Source organism: Delphinus delphis, chromosome 7 (genome assembly GCF_949987515.2).
Source record: "Delphinus delphis chromosome 7, mDelDel1.2, whole genome shotgun sequence".
Lineage (NCBI taxonomy): Eukaryota > Metazoa > Chordata > Mammalia > Artiodactyla > Delphinidae > Delphinus > Delphinus delphis.
The window spans coordinates 8622663-8645396 of NC_082689.1; the positions used below are offsets into that span (position 1 = coordinate 8622663).

At 50.0% G+C, this 22734-nt stretch overlaps 1 protein-coding gene across 5 annotated transcripts in view; it reads right to left on the reverse strand.

Annotated features, from left to right (window-relative positions):
* Positions 1-14369, reverse strand: part of ARMC9 (armadillo repeat containing 9) — a 136749-nt gene extending 122380 nt beyond the window's left edge. For 4 of the 5 annotated variants that reach the window (XM_069540832.1, XM_069540831.1, XM_069540830.1 and 1 more), the window contains exons 1-5: positions 14284-14368; positions 6583-6645; positions 6183-6270; positions 4487-4612; positions 1036-1206 (exon numbers count right to left, since the gene is read on the reverse strand). In XM_069540832.1, the coding sequence (XP_069396933.1) occupies positions 1036-1206; positions 4487-4612; positions 6183-6233 (348 nt within the window). In that variant the 5' untranslated portion in view covers positions 6234-6270; positions 6583-6645; positions 14284-14368. Of the gene's footprint in view, positions 1-1035; positions 1207-4486; positions 4613-6182; positions 6271-6582; positions 6646-14283 lie in introns of all 5 variants that reach the window. The other variant, XM_069540834.1, reaches the window with a different exon arrangement.
* Between the last annotated feature and the right edge of the window lie 8365 nt (positions 14370-22734).

Genomic DNA, 22734 nt, shown 5'->3' on the forward strand with positions numbered 1-22734 from the left:
AGTTTTTTGAAACGGAAGTTTTCCATATCATCATTCCTTTCCTTTATTAGGCTAACTAAGAAGTGATCCTGCCTGCTTCGCTGCTTCCAGGTGTAATCCCAGGCAAGTCGGGTCCCCCGCCAGGGTTTCCATTTTCTCCTGGGCCTCAACGAGAAGGTCCACCCTGGCCTCGCCTGTTACGTCCCTCACAGCCTCATACACAGGCAATTCTTCTCATCAGTGCATCTCACTTCACCTACACTGTGAAGCCCACCGGACTTAAAAAATTTATTGATCTTTTTATCTTACAGAAAAATGGAAAAATTAGAAAATAAAAATAAATACAAAGAAAATGAGAAGTCTCCCACAACGGCACCCACAGGAGTCCTATCTTAAGGAACAGCCTTCCAAGAATGGCTACCACAATGTGCTGTAAAGCTGCTCCTCTACCACTGAGCCTTCCTGCGGTCCCCTGACATTTAATAAGTTAACACAGGTCCTGGGGGCAGTAGCCAAGGCGTGGAGAAGCCACGAAACAAATGTGCGTGGTCCGATGTCAGCCTGGCCTGCTCCCCTTCTGTCATTCTCTCCGTGCCCCAAGGTTCACCTGCAGAGAAGTTTGCAGCTGCTCCCCTCTCCCCTTCACAGCTCCAGTCCCACACCTGCAGGAAAAGACTGCAGAAGCTAAATTCAACTTATCACTCAAATAAACTTTCACAGACGGGCATACCATTTTTCCACTGTTTAAGCTTAAATTTATCTTCTAATATATGGTCGAAAATGTGGTCTAAACACGTATTTTCTTAGACATACATGTCGAGGTATTCAGGAAAATGAGGTAGCTTTCATTACAGAAGTGATTAACTTTCCATGCAAATTAGAAAATAAACTGCTGGGAATGAGATAGAAAATCATTCATCAGGATGTAAGACACCTACTCCTTAGAAGCAATATGATAAAATGGCCACAAAACTAAATTAATCCTCATTTGCAAAACATAACACATTCTCCTTTAACACACCATTTGGACCAACCCACGGCATAAGGTGAACCTACAGGTCTCCCTGTGGAGTGTTTCAGAAGATAGATGGCAAAATGGATGTGTAGGTAGAATTCCAACTTCTGGGCAAGGGAGTCGCCAGCCCGGATGGAACTGGGAATGTGCCCCTCCCACAAATCGAAGAACACCTTCTGGTCTCCACTGTCAAACGCAGCAAGGAGGTCCTTCTGTGGAGAAGACATCAGAATGAAGCCTGGTCATAGGGGTGCCCCTTCTCTCAACACCCCAAATCCTCACACCCTCCCACTACCTTGGATACCGGTATACTCCATCGTCTCAGTGTGAGCAAAATTAAGTCTCCTTTTCAGAGGTAAGGGATAGGAAAATAGAGACCCAGAGGGCTTCAAACTGCCTAGGCTACAGACCGACCCTGGACTTCCACTGCTCTGCAACATCAAATCTGAGCATTCTAAAGAACAGACACAACGTTTAAGGTCTCTGAGGTGGAAGGAATCAGGCATAGGCCAAAGATTGAGCCCAGAGACTCACAGGCAAGTGAATACATTGAGGTCGCCCTTTGGACTTGCTGACCCACTGCAGCAACTGATGAGAACAGGCCAGACCCAGAGCCCAGCCAGACCTCAGTGGAACAACCTCATACCGATGGCAAGTTGCTGACACCACAACTGCCAAGTCCCTGAGCGCCTGGGAGCTCAGCCACACGGAACAGTCGATCCCAGGCCCGGGAGGTGGGTGCTGTCACGTGCCTGCTGTTGCTAGAAGCATGTCTGGAGGAGAGGGCAGTGTGGGAAGCAACCACAGAGCCCAACACATGCAGGTAGTGACTGCCCGGGCCCTCCCATTCCAGGAACAAGGAAGCCTGGGCTGGAGATGGAGGAGGGCGCACAGGCCTGGCACCAACCCGACCTCGGAGCCGTGCCAGTCTGACTATGTGGGGCAGAGACAGCTTCCCGACTCGCCATGCAATAGCTGAAACAGAGAATTCTGGAGAAAGGTGGTGGCAGTTCCCATGTCACCTGTCTCACAGGAAAAATGACAACTGATCCATCACAAATAGCTGCTGCGTAATTTTGCAGATTTAGGTATAAGGCAGAATCACAAGAACTTCCTGTGACTCATATTGTTTTCCTTTTTGTATCAAATGCCCAAGATCCTCAGACCTACATTTTGTGCTCAACTGCAAAAGCTTTTCTTGGAGTGCATTTTCTATAGAATCACCAGTTCCCCAACCCATCACCACCACTATTTACCACCATTATTTGGTCATTGTTCTTTTATACTTTTTTTAATGGTTTTACATTTTTTCTGTAAAACTGTCTTTTTTTTTAAGGTTACACATTCTATTTGTTTATAATCAAACTTTTTAACATTATAAAATAGAAATGTACAGAGAACAATGTTACATTGTTTGGTCATCCTTAAGCCAAAGACATTCACTGATAAGGAATCTTCCACTGTGAATCTTACAAAAATGTTCTCCACGTCACGTGACCGAGAACAACTGTCTCTGAACATTACCTTAGTCTGGAAGGGACTGGCATACATTTGAAAGAAACTCAGAATGTTTCAAAATAAACCCTACAGTGAAATTCTACCTCTTCAAAACTGGCCTCTTTCTGTCTCTCAGCCCTGGAAACAGCGAAGGACAGCTGGTCAGCAACTGCAGGCAGGGCGGGTAGCAAAGGAAAGCAGAGGCAGCTAAGCACCGCCACCTCTGGAAGAACCTGGGGGAAACTGGCCAGAGGCTCCCCTTTGCTCGTCACTGACGGATGCAAAGGTGGAGGGGAGCCTCCCAAGGGTGTGCTGCTGGGGCCCGGCCCCGCCCCAGGCTCACCTCGGCTGAGCTCTGAGCGAACCCCGCGAGCCACTCTGGGGAGGACTGTCCTGAGAGAGGTCCAGGGACTGTGTGAATGAGGTGACCGCAGACTTTCGTGGGTATTTTAAAGCCTGGAGTCAAGGTACTTTCTTAACATGGTTGGCAAAGGAGGTCTATGTGTCCAATGGCCCATCTACACTTTATTCTAAACTCTACCTTTGTAGACCTGGGACTACAAACCTTTGCTGTGCCACTATACTCCCAGTTTATGAAGCATATTCTGTACCTGGAAATGGTCCCTGCGTTTAAAGTAATATCTACACATAAAGCAATCCAGTGTTACAACTCATAGGGTCACAAAATATTAGCTTCTCAAATATAAACCATGATCACAGCCAGCATTATGAAGATCAGAAAAGTTACACACCATCAATAATCACCTATAAACACACACACACACACACACACACACACACACACACACACACACATTCTTACAGAACTGTGCTTAGGGAAACTCTCCCTTTGCTGAGTGCCAACTTCACAAATGTCCCTAAGTCACTGCTCCAGGTATTTTTGTTTGGGAAATCTGTAATGGCAGGACACAGCTGTTTATTGAATGAGCAGAAAAGACAGGCTTCTCACAATCAGAAAGTTTCAAGGTCTTTCAAGTTAAGTACAGCCTCTGTTTCCATGTCTAGTAATGACCAGATTCTTGTTTCACGTTCTGAAAAGTTTGCTCCAGGGTTGGGAGGTATCATCAGGCTGCCCGATGCATCACTGACAGAAGAGCCTGTGTCTGAAGTGGTGGAAGCTCAGAATCCAGGTGCGTGAGGACTGGAGGAGCACTGGGTCGGGGGCCATTGCGATGGTGCCCCTGCTCAATGGTACCCCGTGCCAGGCCACTGGGGAGTCGGGCTGTGGCCTGACCTCCAGCTACTCAGTGGGACTCTCAAACAGTCTCATATTTTTCTTAGAAGTATGTATATTGAAACAAATAAATTTATTAAAATAATAAAATCATGCAAAGCTGAAATACGCTGCCTCAGGAAACGGTATGTTCTTTCGTCACTGGATGTATTCATGGTGAATCAATCACTTACGTAGGATGTTACAAATGGGATGGAGCATCAAATAATGGTTGAAATGAGGACTTTTAAGATCCTGTCTAACCCTGAGAGTTGAGGACCATGTAATATGTGCCCTTTGCAGCCCACTGCCACAGGCTCACCACTGCCCAGGCCTTGCTTTGAAAGGATGCTGCCTTGCATATGGCTCTCGCTCCCTGTCCCCTCCGACCTCCCCAACCTAGAAGGCAAGCACCATGAGGGCAGAGATTTTGTTTTGGTTTGTTCGTTGCTGTGTCTCCAGTACCTGGAATTCATAACCTAAAACTCCTCAGAATGGGGACCACATTAGTCTTAGTTTCTAAGCATTGCACGGTTTCTTCTTGCCAAGAAATGTATGTAAAAGATCTTATGTTGCCACCCATTTCCTATGATACAGAGATTTGAAAATGACATTACTCATTTATCCATGAACATCTGCACAGTCTAAGAGTCACTGTGCCCAGGTCCCTAGAAATATTCCAACATTCTCTAGTGGCAGCATTTCTTACAAATTTGGAGCACCTTGATTATCTACAGAAATCAAAAAAAGTAAAATGTTACCTGGATTATCGATGATTTGGAGTCCCTTAAAGAGCCACATGCTGATTTAGATAACGGTTTTCCTTTTATTTTGCATTCTTTTGAAAATGTTTTCAAGGTGTCTTCAAATTCGGCAAAATCTAAAAACTATTTAAAAAAGCGCATAAATGTATATATATTTCTCTGTTTTAACATCAACAAAGTAACCATCTTTGATGTAATTGTACCAGCTCAATATTATCACAAAATTTATAATGGGGTTAATGAACTGTCATCTTTGGGAGAAGTAATTTGGGATCCAGCTTAGAATTTACTTACTGATATACACACTAAAAAACTAGAAAGGCAGTATCATAGAAAACATTTATTTACAGAAAATAAATTTGTTTTTAGAAGGAAAATGTGAGCTGCATTATAATTTATTTTTTAATTTTGGCCCCGTCGCACGGCTTGCGGGATCTCAGTTCCCCAACCAGGGATCGAACCCATGCCCTCGGCAGTGAAAGTGCAGAGTCTTAACCACTGGGCCACCAGGGAATTCCCTTATTATAATTATGAATAGAAAATAAGATGATGTGTGCAGCAGCCTGAAAAAGGCAAAAGTGATCAAAGGACCTGATGGCTTTGGGTCTAGTAGGTCTCTGGGAATTTGTTACTTGAAACAGAGGGATTAGAGGTAATGCTTGCCCCTAAGAACAAAAGGTAAGTCATTAACAGATGGGCAAAGTCATCAGCCACCTTCAAGCACTAATGATCCCCACCCCACCCCGTCTTGAAACGCCCCTCTGCCTTGTGTTAGTGACATGCATTACTTCTACTGCTGCTCTCCACACTTCTCTGCCCTTCTTTACAGTTTGTGTCAGTCGTAACTTTCTGTTTCCACCTCCTCTAACTGTGGCTATTTCTCCAGGCCCTATCCACAATCCTCTGCTGTGACAGCTTTGAAAATTTATTCATGATCACACCAAATTCCAAAGCTGCATTCCCAGGGTGGATGCCGTATCCTTGCTCCACGGCCATGTCTCTCAATGCCTACTGGACAGTTCAACCACACGGTAAAACAGTAGCACCAACTCCATGCCAGCCCCTACTACAGGCAGCAGAGAATACCAACAAGCATAAGGTGTGGGTCTTATCCTTCAAAAGCTTTCAGCGTAGGACACCTAAATGTCCATTAATAGGCAACAAGTTAAATAGATGATGATGCAGCCACTCAGTGAAATACCCTACGGCATTCAGAAGTATGAGGCAGATCACGGGAAGAGGTTCATACTGTACTACTGTTGACAGGTGAAAGGCAAGCTGCAGAACGATGTGTGTGGTATCATCACATTTTGTAAAACAAACTATAGCCGCGTGAATACATTTTGAATACTCATAGAAAAAAGTCTGGAAAGGTGATATACTAAGCCATTAACAGTGGTCACTGCAGGAGGGAAATTCACTGTTTATACTTCTATACTGTTTGAATCTGTTACCATGAGCATGGGCTGCCTTTATAACTTTCTTTAAAGGAATTCTAAAAAGCAGCTTTACAATTTCAGTTTAGTTATGAAAACAAAATATAAATACATGGAAAATTATAAAAAGGAAAACAGATAACTGTAATGTAATGATAGAAACATTACAAGGCATTACAGAATTTCCTGCATTGTAAAATACAAGTTTTACAAGTTTTCAAGATCTTTTTCTGTGACCTGTGTTTTGTAAAACATACCTCTTTCACTAGTCCAAGTAATTCTGATTCATGAGCCAGAATGTCCCCCATATTGAACCGTTACTGTTAATTCTCACAGCAAAAATCTCTACAAGGCAAAAACATAAGACAAAGGCTATCATTCCAACTATCCGTAAAATAACAAAAAGATAGCTGTAGTGGGCAGAATAATGGCCCCCATGTCCTAATCCCCAGAACCTGTGAAAATATTAGGTTGCATAGAAGGGGTGGATTAAGGCTACAGATGGAATTAAGGTTGCTGATCAGCTGACCTTAAAATAGGGAGAGTAGCCTGGATTATCTGGGGGACCCAACATAACCACAGGGGTCCTCATCAGGGAAAGAGGGAAGCAGGAAGGTTAGCGTCAGAGTGACGCAGTGGGAGAAAGACTCAACCTGCCTTTGCTGGCCTTGAAGATGGAGGAAGCGCCGGGAGCCAAGGAACACGGGCGGCTTCTAGAACCTGCGAAAGGTAATCAACTGACTCTCCTCTGGAGCATCCAGAGAGGAACAAGCCCTGCCAACACCTTGAGTTTAGTCCAGTGAGACCCATTTCAGCCTTCTGACCCCCAGAACTGTAAGACGATAAATCTGTGTTGTTTTAAGCCACTAAATTTATGGTAATTTATTACAGTAGCACTAGGAAATACAGGGGCTGAAGTCAAAAGTAATTCTCTCTTCTATGACAACTACTTAAAATGAACGTGATCAAGGACTGGAGGGTGGTATAAATGAGACAGTCAAGGATTGCTGGTGAGAGGCAGGAAGATTATTTTTCTTATTTAGAGTTTTCTAAAGTGCTATCACGTGGTATGTGTAATTCAAACAGTCAAGAGCATAAAGTGTATTTAGAACAAAATAGAGTGTAATGATAAAGTCAATTCATTTACTTTAAGAAAGGATACGCACTAGAATTAGTCTCATGGAAAAAACACAGAGTCACTAATCCCTCGCTCTGCTTCCAAGTAAAAAACATTGAACCCAGAAATAGAGTCACAGATGTAGAAAACAAACTTATGGTTACCAGGAGGGAAAGTGGGGGGACGGATAAACTGGAAGATTGGGACTGATATATACACAATACTATATGTAAAATATATAACTAATAAGGATCTACTGGATAGCACAGGGAACTCTACTCAATACTCTGTAATGATTTATATGGGAAAAGAATCTTAAAAAAGAGTGGATACATGCATATGTATAACTGATTCACTTTGCTGTATGCCTGAAACTAACACAACACTGTAAATCAACTATACTCCAATAAAAAAATACAAAATAAAAAGTTTCTAAAAAATGCAAAAAAAAATTAAACAGTCACAAAAAGATATCAGGTACTACTTAAAAGAAATCTTTTTTTTTTTTTTTTTTTTTTTTTGCAGTACGCGGGCCTCTCACTGTTGCTGCCTCTCCCGTTGCGGAGCACAGGCTCCGGACGCGCAGGCTCAGCGGCCATGGCACGCGGGATCCTCCCGGACCGGGGCACGAACTCGTGTCCCCTGCATCGGCAGGCGGACTCTCAACCACTGCGCCACCAGGGAAGCCCCAAAAGAAACCTTTAATGTCACCTGAAGTCCATAGTCATTCGGCCTTACACTACCGGAAGAGGAGGTGGTGTGCATTTACACAACTGTTAACACAAGGTTCATACACCAGAGAATTTATTAGGTCAGTTTTTTAAAAATTAAGTGCAAGAATGTCCAACATCTTTTATATTTTCAGAACACTTAAATAAATAAAACGTCATGAACTTTTTAAAAGTAATTCTTTCTTCTCTTCCTGCCACCCCTCCCCAAGGTGTACCCAAAGCAGCCATTCCCTGGACCCCACTCCCAGGCTCCTCCCCGCGGCTGGTTGCCCATAACCTCAGAGGAATTACAAAGCCTGGGCTCTAATGCTAACTCTGCCATTCACTGGCACCTGATCTGGGGCACATCACTGGAACCTGTTTCTATCTGTAAAATAAAATGGAGAATTTATCAGATCTCTTCTAGTTCTAAGAATGCATGATTTGGGACTTCCCTGGGGGTCCAGTGGTTAAGACTCCACGCTCCCAATGCAGGGGGCCCAGGTTCAATCCCTGGTCAGGGAACTAGATCCCACGTGCATGCTGCAACTAAGAGACTAAGAGTTCACGTGCCACAACTAAGGAGCCTTTGAGCCACAACTAAGAGCCAGTACAACCAAATAAATAAATAAATATTAAAAAAAAAAAAAAAGAATGCGTGGTTCTGTAACCTTACATTTTTCTGCCCATAACAGTGCATTCAGTTTGAAATATTTGGACACAAGTCCAGAAGACAAAATTTAGAAATCTCCCCCTTTTCATTCTCTCTGTCTCCCCGTCACTGTCTCGTGCCTTTGTCTCTCCCAAGGTCCCTCCACACCACCTCCCATCACCTCCCTCTCCACCTCACTCCAATGTCTAAGCTACAACAAGGGATCTTTCCCCTCCTGTTTCTGACCCTCCCGTGGTTCCACCTCTAGATGAAGGCCAGGCTCCTTCGGCCCAACTCTCATCTCAAAGTCTACACCACTTGGCCTCTAACACTCTTCCTTTTGCTCCATAGGCTTGAGCCACGTGGGCCACCGTGCGGCTCCAGCGCACACCCGCTGGACCTGCCCTGCACATGCCTGCCCTCCCTGAGGGCTCTGCTTTCACTGCCCCCTCTGCCTCGTGGCCCCTCCTCCAGGCATCCACGTCCCACTCAAGTCTCTGCTTCAAAGTCACCCCCTCAGAGCCTTGCCCTGACCACCCTCCCTAAGGAGCCAGCCCTCGGTCACTTCCTACCCTTTCTGCTGCTTTACGTTTCTCAGCAGCACTAAGCACCCCCTGACAGGAACATCCTTCCATTAACATATCTGCTCACTGTCGCTCCCACCCCGGGGTACAGATTCCACGAGGAAGACACGCGTTCACTTGGCATCCCCAGTGGCTGGACCAGTGCCTGGCACACTGTGGGTGCTCAAAATTACTTATTGAGCGAATGGAAAGAATTTCAGATATGAAGAAAATACGACAAGGAAGGAGACAGAGCACAGAGGAGAGGGGTCTGGGGACATTTTAGAAAGGGTGGTCGGGGGACTTCCCTGGTGGTTCAGTGTTAAAGAATCTGCCTAACAATGCAGGGGAGGTGGGTTCGATCCCTGGTCAGGGAAGATCCCACATGCTGCAGAGCAACTAAGCCCGTGCGCCACAACTGCCGAGCCTGCGCTCTAGAGCCAGCGAGCCACAACTACTGAGCCTGCGTGCCACAACTACTGAAGTCCACGCACTGCAACTACTGAAGACCGTGTGCCTAGAGCCCGTGCTCCGCAACAAGAGAAGGCACCGCAATGAGAAGCCCGCGCACCGCAACGAGGAGTAGCCCCTGCTAACCGCAACTTGAGAAAGCCCGCGTGCAGCAACGAAGCCCCAATGCAGCCAAAATATAAAAAGAAAAAAAAAAGAAAGGGTGGTCAGAGGAGGCCTCCCTGGGAACAGGAGTGGTGAGCAGAGATGTGAGAGAGCAGGCACTTCCCAGACCTGCGCGGACGGATTTGCAAGTGCTAAGGCTGCAAGTGCTGGGGCAGGAGTGCCGCTAGGGCAGAAGAGCAGGCAGGCTGTGGAAGCAATGAGGTGCCAGGGCCCAGTCCAGTAGGACTCGTGTAGGGGACTGGCCGGGCCGTTAGCCGGGCACAACGGGAGGCCGGGAGGGGGCTGACCCAACCTGGCTCACGTCTTGTAAGGAGCGCCATGTCTGCCGGGCCAAGAAGAGACTGCAGGGCCCCATGAGAGGAAACGAGTGATAAAGGGAGTTCGGACGAGCGGTAGGAACCGTGTGAAGTGTTCTGGTTCCAGGTGTAAAGGCAGAGGTGGCCGGCTGCTGCTGGGCTGGATGTAGCATGTGCGGCGACAAGGTGAAGGGCGACACCTGGGGCCTGCGCAGTTGGGTGAAGAGTAAGCCACTCGCTGATCTGGGGAAACTGGGGAGGGACGGTCTGAGAGCTAAATCAAGAGTTCTGTTCCGGCCCTAAATCTGAAATGCAGAGCAGACATTCAAGTGGGGGCGCTGAGAAGGCTGATGGAGTGAAGGCAGCAGTGGGAGCCGGGGAGGAAGTCGTCCGCGCAAAGATGGCGGTTCGGCAGATGAGCGCGGTGACTGATGTGACCCCCGCCCCGGGCAGAAAGTGCAGCTGGAGAGGAGGACAGGCCCAGGCTGAGCCCTGGGGCCCTCGGTACTGCGGGGTCAGCGAGACGGCAGACTAAGCAAGAACAGAGACTTGCTGGGAGACACGACCAGGACACTGTGCCACTCTGGGAGCCCAGTGAAGGTGCTTCCCACGTCAGCTGCGCCTGCGCGTGGTCAAGGGAGATGAGGACAGGAGAACTAATCCCTGGATTTGGCAAAATGGAGTTTGGCTGTGACCTTGGTAAGAGCAGTGAGGACATGTGCCTGACTGGAAAGGGTTAAAGAGAGAAAGGGAAGTAAGGAAGGAGAGACAAAAAGGACAGGAGAGATGGCAAGGCGGCTGGAAAGAGATGGGAGGTTTTTTTTTTGAGAAGGAAGATGTTGTAAGCAGCGTGTTTGTACGTTGATAGGAGTGACCCAGTTAGAGGAGAAAAGTGGATGAGGCAGGAGAGAGAGGAGATGGTTAAGGAAGCAATGTCCTTGATGCGGCCAGTGTCCAATGAGGGCCGGGCCTCCCACAGGCATGGGAACAGGACATCTCCTGACACAGAGGGATGGCAGAGGATATGGATAGTGACCAAAGAAATGGGCAGATTTAGTGATGAGAAGCAAAACAAGAAACAAGGTCATCAGCTGAGAGCAAGAAGCAAGTTGGTAGTTTGAAGAGAAGGGAAGGTGGGAACCAAATCAACCATGGAAACACGGCAGGATTTCCAGTATTGAGAGTCTGCTTAAGATACATAGACTCGAGGGACTTCCTTGGTGGTCCAGTAGTTAAGAATCTACCTTCCGGGCTTCCCTGGTGGCGCAGTGGTTGAGAGTCCGCCTGCCGATGCAGGGGACACGGGTTTGTGCCACGGTCCGGGAAGATCCCACATGCCACGGAGCGGCTAGGCCCGTGAGCCATGGCCGCTGAGCCTGCGCGTCCGGAGCCTGTGCTCCACAACAGGAGAGGCCACCACAGTGAGAGGCCCGCCTACCGCAAAAAAAAAAAAAAAAAAAAAAAAAGAATCTACCTTCCAATGCAGGGACATGGGTTTGATCCCTGGTCGGGGAACTAAGATCCCACATGCTGTGGGGCAGGGGTCCCCAACCCCCAAGACTCAGACCGGTACCAGTCCGTGTCCTGTTAGGAATCGGGCTGCACAGCAACAGGTGAGCGGCAGGCAAGTGAGCGAAGCTTCATCTGCTGTTTCCCACCGCTCCCCATCGCGTGCATTACCGCCTGAACCATCCCCCACCCCGTCCATGGAAAAATTGTCTTCCATGGACCCGGTCCCTGGTGCCAAAAAGGTTGGGGACCTGCTGTGGGACAACTAAGCCCACGCTCTGCAACTACTGAGCCTGCGCACTCTGGAGCCCGCACGCCACAACTAGAGAGTGCATGCGCCGCAACTACTGAGCCCGCGCACTCTGGAGCCCGCACGCCACAACTAGAGAGCACGTGTGCCGCAACTACTGAGCCCGCATGCTCTGGAGCCTGCATGCCACAGCGAAGGACCCCCCTCACCCATGCCGCAACAAAGATCCTGTGTGCCGCAACTAAGACCCGACACAGCCAAATAGATAGATAAATAACATTAAAAAAAAAATACATGGACTTGAATCCCAAACAGAACCAGTCTGCACCATTTTGCACTTTTCTCCAGCCACTTTCAGCTGTCTGAGTTAGGTTAACAGGGTGAGGCTTTTGCAGGACAGGGGAAAGAGAAAACAAGCATAACAGCGATGGAGCATTGGAGTTAAGCTACGTTAAAGATGGGGGGAGGGAAGGTGCATAAGGGGGTTGTAAGGCAGTGAAAAAGTAATGGGGTCAGAGGCACATCAAAGTGAGCTTGAAAGACAGAAGGTGGTGCTCAGAGAGCAGGATGAATAGTTCAAATCAAGATTTTGAAGGTGGTGCAGTAATAAAAAGCTCATGACCGCAGAAGTGGGCAAATGAGGAGGATGGAGGAAAGAGATGCCTATAAGGAAGGAGGACGAAGAAACTTGTGCAGCCAGGATTCTGAAACCCCTCAAAATGAAGCAGAGGAGGCGGAGACGTAGACAGTGAGCCAGGCGCTGCAGTCTTCAAGGGAAACAACGGTGGTAAAGCCCACGGCATGGACTTCAAAGGTGGGTGGGTAGGGGGTGATTGGGAAGTAGCAATGAGGAGCAAGCAGGACCCCCTGCCTGCCAGTTACACAAGGTGTGAGGAGAAAGACACCTCTGTGTCTGTCTGAGGACCACCCACCTCTCCAGCCTTCCTCTGGACCAACCACCAACCCCTGTCCCTGTTCCTGTCCCGGCTCCATTCTTACTTCCCCATGTGAGGCCCCAGTAACACTGAACTCCAGGCCATTCCTCCTTACAAAATGCTCTTTCATGATTCTAAGCCCTTGGATGTACTCTTCTTCACCTCGTGGGCAAACTTGACACATCATACTGAGTCAAGGGCTTGACCTCCTTTACGAAGTCTTCCAGGAACCCCTCTCCTTCCTTCCCCATCAAGGCAATTCTCTCTCCTCTGGGGTACCTCTATATCCTACATATACTTCTACTGTTATACTTATTACCCTATTTAAAAAGGCAGGCAGCTGTATTTAAATTTTGTATCTCTAGAACCTAGCAGAGTGCCTGGTAGGCACCCAAGACATGTGATAAATAAATGAAGCCCAAGCAGACGGAAAAGCATTTTGAAGGCCCTGGAACAAGAAAACTTTGTTGTTTTAAGAACTCAAGCTCCTTCCTACCTCAGGGCCTTTGCACATATTGTTCTCTCTGCCAGCAACACTCTTCCCCTTTCTTTTTTCACCTGGCTAAGCCCTGTGCTTATAAACATCACTTCGTCAGAGAAGTTCTTCATGACCATCTTTTGAATAAGATTCTGCTATGATCATCTGTCAGTGAATGTGAGCCATCATTGGGTATTCTATTACTCTGACATTCTTAAAAATTACAGAATTTTCTGTACACTTTTATATCATAATAAGTTCACTTATTGAGGGCTTATGGTATGCCATGCAAAACGCTTCGCATTTAATTTTCACAATAAACCTGAATGATGAATATGATTTATATTCTCCTTTTACAGATGAGGCAGCTGAGGCTCAGGGACGTTAAGGTGCTCCCAATAACTCAACCAGTAAGTAACAAAGTGGGAATTTAAATCCAGACTGATATTAACCACTACACAGTATTACCCCGAAGTTTGGACCACCTCAATCAGAATCACCTGGGATGCTTGTGAAATGAAAATTCCTAGCATCACTCTGAACTTACTGAACACAATGCCCAGAAATTGTTTTACACAATCTCTCCCGATGACTTTTATGCACGTTCAGGTTTGAGAACCACGGCTTTACTTTATGCAAAAACTAGAGAAAACTTCAATCACTCTTGAGGACTGCAGTGGCAGCTTCTGATTTCTATATAATAGGGATTTAGGGCCTACGAGCTGGTTGAATAAGGGGAAGACTATGGGATTTGTCTGGAAGACGAATTTGAATAGGAAGCATCCTGGTTTTGCTTAGATTGGATGAAGTCTGGACTCAACCTGGGTGCCTGGGGAGAGCGGTTAGCTGATGGGAGATAACGGAAGGGATGGATCTAAAAGCCCCAGGCCACCCTCTCGTGCCGCCACTCCCCAGCTGGACGACATGGAGCCCCTTTCAAGCTTGGCTCACTGAAGCAAAGATCAGGGACTACTTGTGGGAAGCAGCTGGACCTGTCCTCGGGATATCCAGGCAGCCGCCTCAGGCCCACAAAGTCCAGGACAGCAGTCGAAAAGTGGGGTCATCCGGCAGCGGCTGCTGAGTTGGCGCGTCGGGGTTTTCCTCTGGGGAGAGGGCTCAGCAGAGCCTCGGCCCTCTGGCCCATCACCACTCCTCCCCGCCCGGGGACGGCGGGCTCGGGGGTGGCCCGGCCGCGTCGGGGGACGAGCTTACCTGCTGCTCTGACGCGGGCACATGCGCCTACCCTGCCCGGTCGCCCCTCGTCCAGCCGTCGCCCCGGCAACCGCCGCCGCCTGCCTGGCACCACGTGGAGCAGCGCAGCCAATCACCGGACGCGACCTACGCGGAGCATCCTGGGACAAACGGCGGAGCCTAGCGGGCTAAGTCTCGGGGCTTCCAGGCGGCGGAAGTGAAGTCGCGGCTCGCAGTTCAGAGTCCGCTGCGGGTTACAAGATGCTGGGCGGCGTCACCCGCCCTCCTCTCCACAACTTCTCATTGGTTCTTTTCCACAAATATTGCGCCTGGGGCTTCCCTGGTGGCGCAGTGCTTGAGAGTCCGCCTGCCGATGCAGGGGACACGGGTTCGTGCCCCGGTCCGGGAAGATCCCCCATGCCGCGGAGCGGCTGGGCCCGTGAGCCATGGCCGCTGAGCCTGCGCGTCCGGAGCCTGTGCTCCGCAACGGGAGAGGCCACAACAGTGAGAGGCCCGCGTACCGCAAAAGAAAAAATAAAAATTGCGCCTGGCGTTGTGCCTGGCTCTAGGGATGAGCCCGACCAGGCTGGAAACAAAACCATCAAGAGATTACAGTGTGGTGTGCGCGGAAAAAGATAGGCGTCGTTATTCCCATTTTACAGGAGCGACCCAGGGTCAATTTAGAACCAACAAGGTAGCCCAAGATCTGCCTTAAAGCTCCAGGCACCAGGTTCCACCCCACTGCAGCAGTTTCCAGGGATTTTAGAGAAACTTTTTTTTCCCCACGTGAAATGTGGGTTTTTAAAAGTGAAACAGGAGCACAAATCATCCCTGTCCTTGCGTGTGGTGCTTTTGAACTGAAGTTCACCAGCACTGAAAGAGCACCTGCGAGTCGCCCAACTCTGGGCTGGAGGCTGGGGAGTTGGCTAGAGATGGAGAAAATCTCTCCCCACCCGGCATTGAGGACCAGATCTCCATGTTTCCATCTCCATGCTTCCAAGAAGGTGGAGACCACCAAGGCCAGAGACAGGGAAGAGGGCATGGAGAAGGTAGATATGCTTGCCTTTGAAGAAGCCCTAAGATGGTCTGTGGCCACCTCCCCAGGCCCCAGGCCTGCCAGTGCTCTTTTGAGATCTGAGAGTGTTTTCAAAGAAAGGTTGTATTTAGCAGGAAGAGACACATTGTCCAGGTAATATGAATTGAAAATAAACCTCGCCATTCATAATGACAAAAGTTCACATCTATTGTCAACTCACTGTGTGCCAGGGATTGCCAGACAAAATACAGGACAACCAATTAAGTTTTAATTTCAGATAAGTTTTTAGTTAAGTATATCCCAAATATTGCCTTATTTTATTGTGCATATAGGACATTATATTTCCTGTATTTTTATTTGATAAATATGGCAACCCTATGAGTGCCCACTTGTATGTAATCCTCACACCACATCTATGAGATGGGTAATATTTTCAGGGGTTTACAGATTAACGAGGTTGTACCTTACCTGAGCCCTCTGCTCCTGGGAAACAGTGATGGTTAAGGAATCCCCCCACCCTTTTGTGTTCTGGGAAGGGGCTTACCAAAAAGAACTACCCTTCCTCTTGTGACTTAGATAAGGCTCATCATCCACTCTTCGTGACTCCTGTAAGGTTCATGCATGATGCCCTTGTTTACCTGTGACAAGGCCAAACATAGACCTTTCCCCTTTTGCTTGAACCTGCTCACCAGGCCAGACACAGACCTTCCAAATTCCTGTTCTTTGTCTCATGGTTGATTAGCTGAGATAAGAACTGTTTGTGCCACCCCCCCCGAAACTAGTTAGATACAGAGATAAGCATGTCCTGTTCAGCTAATTGACTGAGATTTCCCCTGATGGCAAAATCAACCCAACTGTAAATCATCCTACTTGTAATCTGTCTAGCCCTCCCTCTACGAGTGCCTGTGGAGGCACTCTGATGTCTGACCTGGTTCGCTCTACCTATTGAATAAAATCAACCTGCTTGTCCAGGTTTTGTCTTTGACAAGATGAATAACACAAAGAGGTTAAGAAATTCCTCCAAATCCACATAGCTAGGGAGTGGTAGAACCAGAACTGAACACAAGACCTTGTACCTTTGAACCCTAGGCTCTTAACTACAATAAAAACCACTCCAGGTGGTTCCCTGGTGGTCTGGTGGTTAGGAATCTGCCCTTCCACTGCAGGGGACATGGGTTTCAATCCCTGGTCAGGGAACTAAGATCCCGCATGCTGCGCAACCCTGCCAAAGAAAAAGACAAAAACAAACAAAAAACCACTCCTGCTTTACTTTCTCTTACAAGTGCATTTGCCTCACGATCAGGATTGGTCACTTACGAGTGCATTTGCCTGATGAGCAGGATTTGCCCAGCATCCCATCCCATGACCACAGGGATGGGCATTACAGCCCAATCTGGACCAATATTGCCCCATCCTTCTGACAAGTGATTGGTTCAGGATAGGCATGTGACCCAAGCTGATCCAATGGAAGTCCTTCCCTGGGATTTTTCTGTTGAAATGTGGTCAGTTCATTGTAAAATGAGACTCCAGAGCAGCCTACTGCCGTGTTCTTCATCTCATGGGAAGGCCTGAGAAAATGAAGCTGTTACCTAGAGAGATGCAAACAGAGCATGTTGGGGGCATCAGATCCTTGGTCCCAGACTCCTGAGTTCCCTGGAGCAGCCCTCACTCCATCCATTGCGTAAGCACTGCTCCCCCCCAACCCCAGCATCCTTCCAATCAACCATCATTTTCATTTAAACTGGTTCAAATTGAGTTTCTGTCACTTGCAACCAAAAGAAGTCTGACTATTACAGACATAATTTCTATATGTTATATCAACTGAAAATGGCTTAAAAATTTGTTTCTTGTTAAACAATTTAAGTTTATTTCCAGGGATGTGAGTCACATCACAGCACCCAGTAGTTCTGTGGCCTGGGTGAGGTTGGCAAAAAGATCCAGACCTTCAAATGGCCTTCCCAAAGGGCAAGCACAGAGGGCAGTATGTTGGTTTGAACTGAAGAGTAGATGCTACAGTGACCGAATTTGGTGGTTTTCTCGCAGGTTGACACATCTTGAGGACCAGCAAGGCATGGCTCACAAGGAACCTCTTTAGCTGTACTGCCAACCCTGTCACTAAGCATTTCCTGGCCTCATTGTTGTCTCAGCCTAAGCACCGATCCACTTGCCCCAGACCAACTTTACATTATGACTGCTGCTTTCACGGTGAGACCTACATATGGACTTGAGAGGGTGTGGGTGAGACAGGGACAACTGGGCTACTAAATAGTTGGTTAATCATGACAGTGAAAAGAATAATTCCTGATGATAGAAGATGCACATAGTAACGCTGAATCTCCCTTTTCACCCTTCTCCCCACATATATTTAATGTCCCATGAGCTCAGTTGAACCTGAGGTCAAGGGTAAGACATAGAACTCCTTGCTGCCCCTGGATGAAGCCTTTTACTGCTAATAGACATCTGAAGCCAAAAGTGAAACTATGGCCGGTGAGGAGAGAATTTGGGAGGATGACCCACTGGCTTTCCCATGTGTGGTCCCCAGATCAGCTGCCGCAGCAGCATCTGGGAGCTTGTTAGAAATGCACATTCTCAGGCCCCACCCAGACCTGCCGAATCAGAAACTCTGGGTGGGGCCCAGCAATCTAGGCGACTGGGACTGATGGGCGCCCCAAGTGTGGGAGCCGCTGGACTTGAAGGTCTCGGGTTGCGCGGGCTCTGGGCGGGAGCGGAAGCGAGCATCCCCCGGGCCCCGGCGCGGCGCGAGGAGCTGGGCTCTGCGAGGCTGGATCGGCGCCCGCCGCCCGCCCCGCCCTGGTAGCCGCACAGACGCCGCCCGCCCGCGCGTCTGGCTGGCTGGCGCGGGGACCAGGTGGAGCCGCGATCACCAACGCAGCCGCTCCGCCCCGAGAGGAAGCAAGCAAGACGCCCACGGAGTTTTCACCCAATGACCCTAATCTTGGGGGTGGGGGTGGGGGCGTCACTGCAGTGACCTCGGCCCTGGGAAGGATGGGGTCAGCGCGGGGCCTGGGTAGAGCTTAAGACAGCAGCCGTCGGACCTGACCTGGGCTCCGCCCAGGTGGAAGTTCGGCTCCTGCCGGGCCCCTGGCGCGCCCGCGCCTCCTCCCGCGGTCATTTCCAGGAACCTGGACTCTGGCTGTGCCAGCCCGGCGGTCAGAGTGCAGAGCGGTTCCCAGAAATCACAGGCGCTCTGGAGCGGAGACAGTCCCCACCCGGGCGGCCCGGGCATCACTGTTTTCCCCCCGCGACCGGCCCCCAGCCCTGACCCTGGGAAGGAAGTCGGGGCAAAGACACTGGAGCGGCCTGGGGCACAGCAGCGCGGGCCAACCCCGCCTTCCCTCATTACAAGCTCTCTGGCCCTGTCCCTTTTCCTCCCGGCCTCAACTCCTTACAGAGTCGCGCCAGGGACGCAGAGGACTCCTTCACGTCCAGTGACAGAAACCTGTCTTGAAACAGCTTCAGTCAAAAGCGACTTTTCCTGGCTCCCATCACAGGGAAGTCAGGCGCAGCCCGCCTCCCTCAGGCAGAGCGGGAAGGAGGATCCCAGCAGTGCCTTCAGTTCTCGGCTTCTGTCTCTCTCCTCTGGGCTCTGCCAGGGGCTCTGTGTGGGGCGGGGACCGGAAGCCAGCTCTCCCCGTGGCGGGACCTGTGACCTGGGCCCGGGAGCAGCGAGCCGCGGCCTGGGCGGAGAGGCAGGGAGGACGAGCAAAGCCCTGTGGGAGCGCTCTCCCTGGAGTCTGGGGCCCAAGGGTCTGGTTCCCCTCTCTCCTGAGGCCTGGCTGCACCCTGTCCTTGACTCTTTAAAATGGCTTTGTGTGTATAAGATGAAGGCTGCTTCTGTGCTGAGCATGTTCGAGTTGATGACCCACAAAGAAGAGTCTGGACTCCCACAGGCTCCCTGGGCAGGGCTGGCTGCCTCCCAGCCTCCCTGCCCGTGGGCGTGGGGCAGAGCTCCCTAGCATGGAGGAGGGAAGAGGGGACACAGACACTGCCTCAGCGTCCAGCTCGGTGACCTCCTCCTCCCTCCCGCTGGGACAGGGGAGTGGCCTCATCCTCCTCTGTATGGGTCCCAGGAGGGCCTGCCAAGATCCTTGGGGGAGGTGCTAAAGTGGGCAGAGATGTTGGAGCAGCTACAGTGTGGTGGCATCTTGTCCAGGCTCAGAAGTTTCTGGTAAATGGAGCTAAGGCAACCCCCGCCCCCCGCCCTGAGTATTTGCTTTGAGGAGGGGCTGAGAAGCTGTCCAGGAAAAATGATGTGAACTCTGTCCATCCCTAGGGTTCAGGCAAATATGGCCCAGCTGAGAACCTGTGATAGTCCTGATGGAGGTCAACCTGCAGGGGTAGAGGTCAGCCTGCAGGAGCTGAGCACATCCAGGAAGGAACGGGAGGGGCAGTATCATCAAACTCTGCAACAATCTGAGGCTTGGCCAGCTGGCCAGCTCTTAGCAGCAGCATCCCATCTCAGAGTCACAGATCTTTGGGACTGCAGTGACCATAGGCCATATAGGCCCATAGGGATCACATGAGAAAACTGGAGAGTGAGAGAAGTCCATGGGAGGGGGACCTCCGCTGTGAGGTGAGCCTCCATCCACCCCTTTGAGCTCCCGGGCTGGGAAGCCAGAGCCACTTAGAGGTAGCAGCACCTTTGCCCTGGGCCTGTTGGCCAGTGGGGACAGAGGAGGAGACGCTCTGATGGTTTCCTAGCTGGGCTGTGAGTGGTGAAGCCCAAAAATCAAGGCCAGGCTGGGAGGGTGACGGGTGCCGTTTGTATGGAGATGAAGGAAATTTCTTTCTCCAGATTTTCTCGTAGGCTGAGCACTGGATTTGTTTGGAAGAAATATTTGGATAAGTCCTTTGGGGTAAGGGTGGGTGAGGAGCAGATGAGAACACAAGGTCTCAGTGCTCTGCCTTCCAAGGGGGCTGGGTGCTAGCCCCGGGGTGCTGGCTAACCCACCGCTGCCTCCAGGGGTCACCCTTGATGGTGGTGCACCATGGTGGCCCTGCTCCCCAGCGTCCAGGCCTTGCTCTGAACCCCAAAGCCCTTGCGTCTAAACTATCCAGGTCTTTGGAAAGCCAGGTCTCGGGCCAGGCCAGCTGTGGCCACACAATCGTGCAGGCAGGCCTTTTGCTGTTCTCCCCAGCAGTGCCGAACCTAGAACACAGGTGTAGGCAAGGAGCCAAGACAAGGGACAGTTTTCTATCATCCGGACCCAAGAGCCCTCAGGACCCTGGTATGCCTGCCTCCCATTTTCTAGAACCATCTGTCCTATGGAAATGTGTGTGTACCTGTCTGGAGGAAGTAACAGGGGCTGTAGACAGGTAACATTCTTTACTTGCCCTTGAAAGTCTGGCTCAGTCCAGATCCTCTGATCGGAGGTCTCGGGGGCAGGGGGCACGGGGCAGCCCAAGCCCTCTCGGGGGGTGGTGGGGGGCTCTGGGAGCCCCCTCCCCTCCAGGAAGCTGTGAGAGCTACAGGCCCCTGCCAGAGGAGAGCCCATTTATTTCCTCTGCCTGCTCAGCCCTCACATGGCCTTATAGGGTAGAGGCTGCGCAGAGGCCTGGCCCGCTGGGAAGAGCAGGCGGGGGGCCTCAGGGTCGCTCTCCATGGAGGCTGCGCCATCGCCCTGGGTGTTGAGTCTCCACCTTCTCAGGCTCCCCCTTCCATCACATGCTTTGTAATATCCTCTTTCCTATCCTAAAATGAAATTCCCAGCTAATATAACCCCCTCACCCACCTGATTTTAAAATAATCATGATAATGCAATTTATTAAAAAACAATGTATTTTTCCATATGTGAGCACTTGGGCCGACTACACGGGAAGAAGAAAGCAGTCTGATGCACGTGGCCTCAGGCAGTTGCCCCTGCAGACCGGCGCAGGGGTGTGATGGTGGCGACTGGGTAGTTCAAAAGGATGAGCAGCTCTTAGTAAAGTTCTGGACCAGACCGAGCCACGCGCGGCAAGATGTCCAGCATGGTGGGCTCCCACCAGGAACACCCGTTGGGTTCCCCAGTCATTGTGGGAACTAAAAATGCCTCCACCCTACCCATGTGGGAAATGCCTCCCTTCCAGGGGCAGCTATGCCTCACTCCTGAGAACTGCAGCTTCAGGCTGTGAGGGTGGAGGGGAGATGAACGTGAATCCACCAAGCCCAGACCCAGGAGCTAATAACCCCGTGTGGGGAGAGGTAAGGGACACAGTGAGGACAAACACAGGTATAATTCACGGTCACCACTTGGTGTCTCTGACTTCGCTCCTTCTGCTGGAGGACATGACACCATCAGGCTCCAGCAAAAAGCTTGCTATCCCTACACTCACTTCGTCATCGTCAGTGACCAAGTTGTTCAATTTGGCCTAAAATTTCTCTCAGATCCATGTTCTTCTCTTTATTGCTTCTGCCTTCTGCTTCGCTCAAGCCTCATCTCCCTGGTGGAAGACTGCAGTGGTTTCCTCTGACTCCCCCCACCCCCCGCCACCAATTCAATCACCTCATCTGTCCCCTAGTACACCCTCTGTGTTAATTTGCTAGGGCTGCCATACAAAATACTAGACACCGGGTGGCTTAAACAGCAGAATTTTACTTTATTACAGTTCTGGAGGCTGGAAACCCAAGATCAAGTGTTGGCAGGTTTGGTTTCTTCTGAGGCCTCTCTCTGCAGCTTGCAGATGGCCTCCCTCTTGCTCTCTCCTTCCATGGTTGCCCCTTGGTCTGTGTGTTGTCTGTCTTGTAAGGACACTAGTCATAGGATTAGGGCCCACCCATATGATTTCATCTTAACTACCTCTTGACAGGCCCTATCTCCATATACAGTCATATTCTGAGGTACTGGAGGTTAGGACTTCACTATACGAACTTTGAGGGGACACAGTTTAGCCCATCGCACCCCTCTTTAATGGTTCTTCTTGAAGTAGTCTTTTGGTATCAAATGCCAGAAATTCAACTCTAAGTGCCTTGTGTTTTGCTTTAAAAAAGAGGAGAGCTTGTCACTCATGGAACTTCATAGTCTGGAGGTAGAGACACAGCTGGATCCGGAGCTTGTGTGATGCTCTTTGGATCCACCTCTGAGCTCGGGTTCCTCTGGGTTGGCATCATGTTCAGGCTCTTTGCGGAGCAAGGCTCAGCTTTAGGGCGTGTCAAAAGTAGAAGAGAGAGTGGTTCCCAGTAGTTGGAACAGAGGTCCCAGAATTGGTCTTGTTTTCTCGGATTGGCCTGATGGGCTGTGTGCTCTTCCCTGAACCTGTCACCGAGGCCTGCGGGTGGAGTGTGCTGACCGGCAGCTGGGCTGAGCTAGGAGGTCAGCGGTTCCCTCAGGGAAGGCACAGACATCCGTTCCCAGAAGGGAGGGATGCAAATGGCGGCTGGTTTGCAAACGTTATAGAAGCTCACTGGAGAATGGGTGAATACACGAGTGCATGAG